The 2,509-nt window shown below is 33.3% G+C and overlaps 2 protein-coding genes across 2 annotated transcripts in view; both read right to left on the bottom strand.

Moving 5' to 3' along the window:
* Positions 1 to 910, bottom strand: part of TRMT10A (tRNA methyltransferase 10 homolog A (S. cerevisiae)) — a 17,443-nt gene extending 16,533 nt beyond the window's left edge. Inside the window, exon 1 of the mRNA XM_012641074.1 lies at positions 906 to 910. Coding sequence (XP_012496528.1) covers positions 906 to 910 — 5 coding nt within the window. The remainder of the gene's footprint in view (positions 1 to 905) is intronic.
* Positions 886 to 2,505, bottom strand: LOC105807647 (tRNA methyltransferase 10 homolog A-like; the record flags this gene model as incomplete). Its single annotated transcript, XM_012641075.1, has 2 exons — positions 886 to 1,211; positions 2,415 to 2,505. Coding segments are annotated over 2 exons (360 nt in total), but the record flags the coding sequence as incomplete, so codon positions are not given.
* Positions 2,506 to 2,509: the final 4 nt, after the last annotated feature.

Genomic DNA, 2,509 nt, shown 5'->3' on the forward strand with positions numbered 1-2,509 from the left:
AAGAACCATACATGATGTAGAAAAACAGATATAAATACAGTTATTTGCATATTTTCATACATGTGTATGATATTTATAGAAAGCACATTTACATTAGTTTGAATATTATTATAGGAGACAAATGCATTATATAATCTTTATTCATTTTAAAAGCCAACATATGTTTTATTTAAAAAAATATATGGACGGAAAAGACAGCTGCTAAGAGTTATTTCATTTTAAATTTAGGTAAAGACAAAATTCATCTTTCAAAGCAGTCTTATAAAATAATTTGGCCTGCAAAACTTCAATTTTACAACTGAAATAATTGATCACTATTATAAGAATTAAGAAAATGTATTATTACTTCAGAACTATGAAAAGGCATCACAGAGAAGAAACATACATGAGCTCCACAGTTCAGAAGAAATGAATTGTTTAGTCTATCAAACGCATACTTCTTCCTAAAATTACTATATTGCACTGAAATAACTAAATTGAAAATTAAAAAAAGGTACAGATGGAGGGTAACTTGCCATATACAACATTCTGGTAGACTCACAGGTATTTATAAATATCTGCCCCCACAAATACGTAAGCAACAAATCAGAAAGACACAGATGTGAACATAAAATAATAAAACTGGAAGGTCAGAAGGCACATTCTGAAGAATATAATCCAGTAAATGAAAGAGAATGAAGCTACACTAATAAAGTACAATTCTCTAGAAACTATCAGTTAAGGCCTAAAAAAATTTTTTTAAAAACTCACGTGTACATTTAAATCTTATGCAAAAACAAAAAGTACTTCCTCACAAAGTTTATGGGGCTTTTTGTTATCATTTAGCTCTAAAAAAAAAATTTTAAAAATTCATAACAGAAATGAGAGAAAATAAAATCTTCCAATTCCAATATTCTACGAAGCACCTCATTTTCCCTTGAACTAAAAGAAAACCAGGTACCGTTAGTGTGGTGGAGAGCTCACGGGAGATGCAGTGCTACGTTCCTTATCCTGCTTTGCTTCCTTACGTGGTGAATCTAGTTCATTTCTGCCATGCTCCTCCTCGCTGGAATCACTGTCTGATCCATCTTCAACCCTGACAGCTTGCTTGTCCTGGGAAGAACTTACACGGGCTTTGTCTGTGGGAATGGCTCCTTTCCGCTGGGGCAAGATAGTAAAAAATGCTTCTTGCCAGTCTCTTGTCTCCAAGTATTCCAGAATAATCTCAAACACTGCAATAAAGTCCACACATTTCTTAGCCAAGTGCATCACAGCGCTGCATACTGTCTTTTAAAACACACTGCCTTTTTGTCAAGAGTGCTACTTTGTCCTGCAACTACTTTGTTCTTCTCTTTCCTTCTCCTGTTGGCTGTCAGGGCCAATCTGGCCCAAGGATCTCAAGCCTGCTAGCTCCTCTCTAGCTTTTCCTCAGTTCAGGTCTTAAGTACTCAGAAATTTGCCAGTATCCCTTGTCGGTTATAAATAATAGAAAGAGGATCTTTGTAGTTTCCTTCCTATTCTTTTTTAGCCCTTTCACTTCTTTATCCTTTATCTGCTAAGATACAACTAGAAAAAATGGTTAACATTCATCTAAATTTCTTCTAACTTTCTTATAAAAAGCCACTCACTCTGAGGAGCTGCTTGCCTGCTTTATTTTTACGTTAGGAGTAAAGAATATCAATACCGTTTTCAACGTAGTCTCACTCAACACACTTGCTGGAGGGCTAATTTGGATTACTTTCTGGAGAAGTAATTTTCACTATACATGAAAGGTTTTTGAAGAAGTCCTTTCCTTGAATCAGTAACTGCATTTCCATAATTCCCTAGAGCCTTCTATACGGAAGGTATTTAGCATATAAAAAGAGTTCAATAAGTAGTTGTATACTGATTAAAATCTCTCCTTAAAAAATTTTAAAAAGCAAAGTCCAGGAAACCACTTAGGTCTAAGAATGTCTATTCCAATATTATTTATGACTGCAAAAAGAAAAAACTAATTCAACAATAGGAGAATGGTTAAATTATTATACATTCAGATGATGGAATATTACAGAGCCATTAATAATCACTCAATGACCTGGAAAAACAAAATGGTAAGTGGGAAAAAAATATCCCAGATTTATAACACTGTATGTAACAAAGTAAGAACTCAATCACGCAGTGTGTAATAATACATATGCATAGGAAAGAACTGGAAGGAAACACAAAAAAATTAACATCAAGTACCTTTGAGATTACAGTTAATTTTTTATACTTCTGTACATTTTCAAAATTTCTACAATATGCATTTCTCCTATTTAAAAAAATTTTTAATGATTACTTTTTACAATTTTGTCTCCAGCATGGTGTAATATTTTCTACTTGTCCAATTCTCAAACGTAATGTTCTTTCTCGCGATGTTTACTCAGGTCTATTTTCCATTTACCTTTATAGCTTACCATGATTAACTGCCAAAACTTTTCGACTATTCATCTTCACAAAATTTCCAAGAGGGAGCTGTGCATGTTCAATTCCATAATCCGATGCTTGTTTA

Source organism: Propithecus coquereli, unplaced genomic scaffold, assembly GCF_000956105.1.
Source record: "Propithecus coquereli isolate 6110/MARCELLA unplaced genomic scaffold, Pcoq_1.0 Scaffold161, whole genome shotgun sequence".
Classification (NCBI taxonomy): domain Eukaryota; kingdom Metazoa; phylum Chordata; class Mammalia; order Primates; family Indriidae; genus Propithecus; species Propithecus coquereli.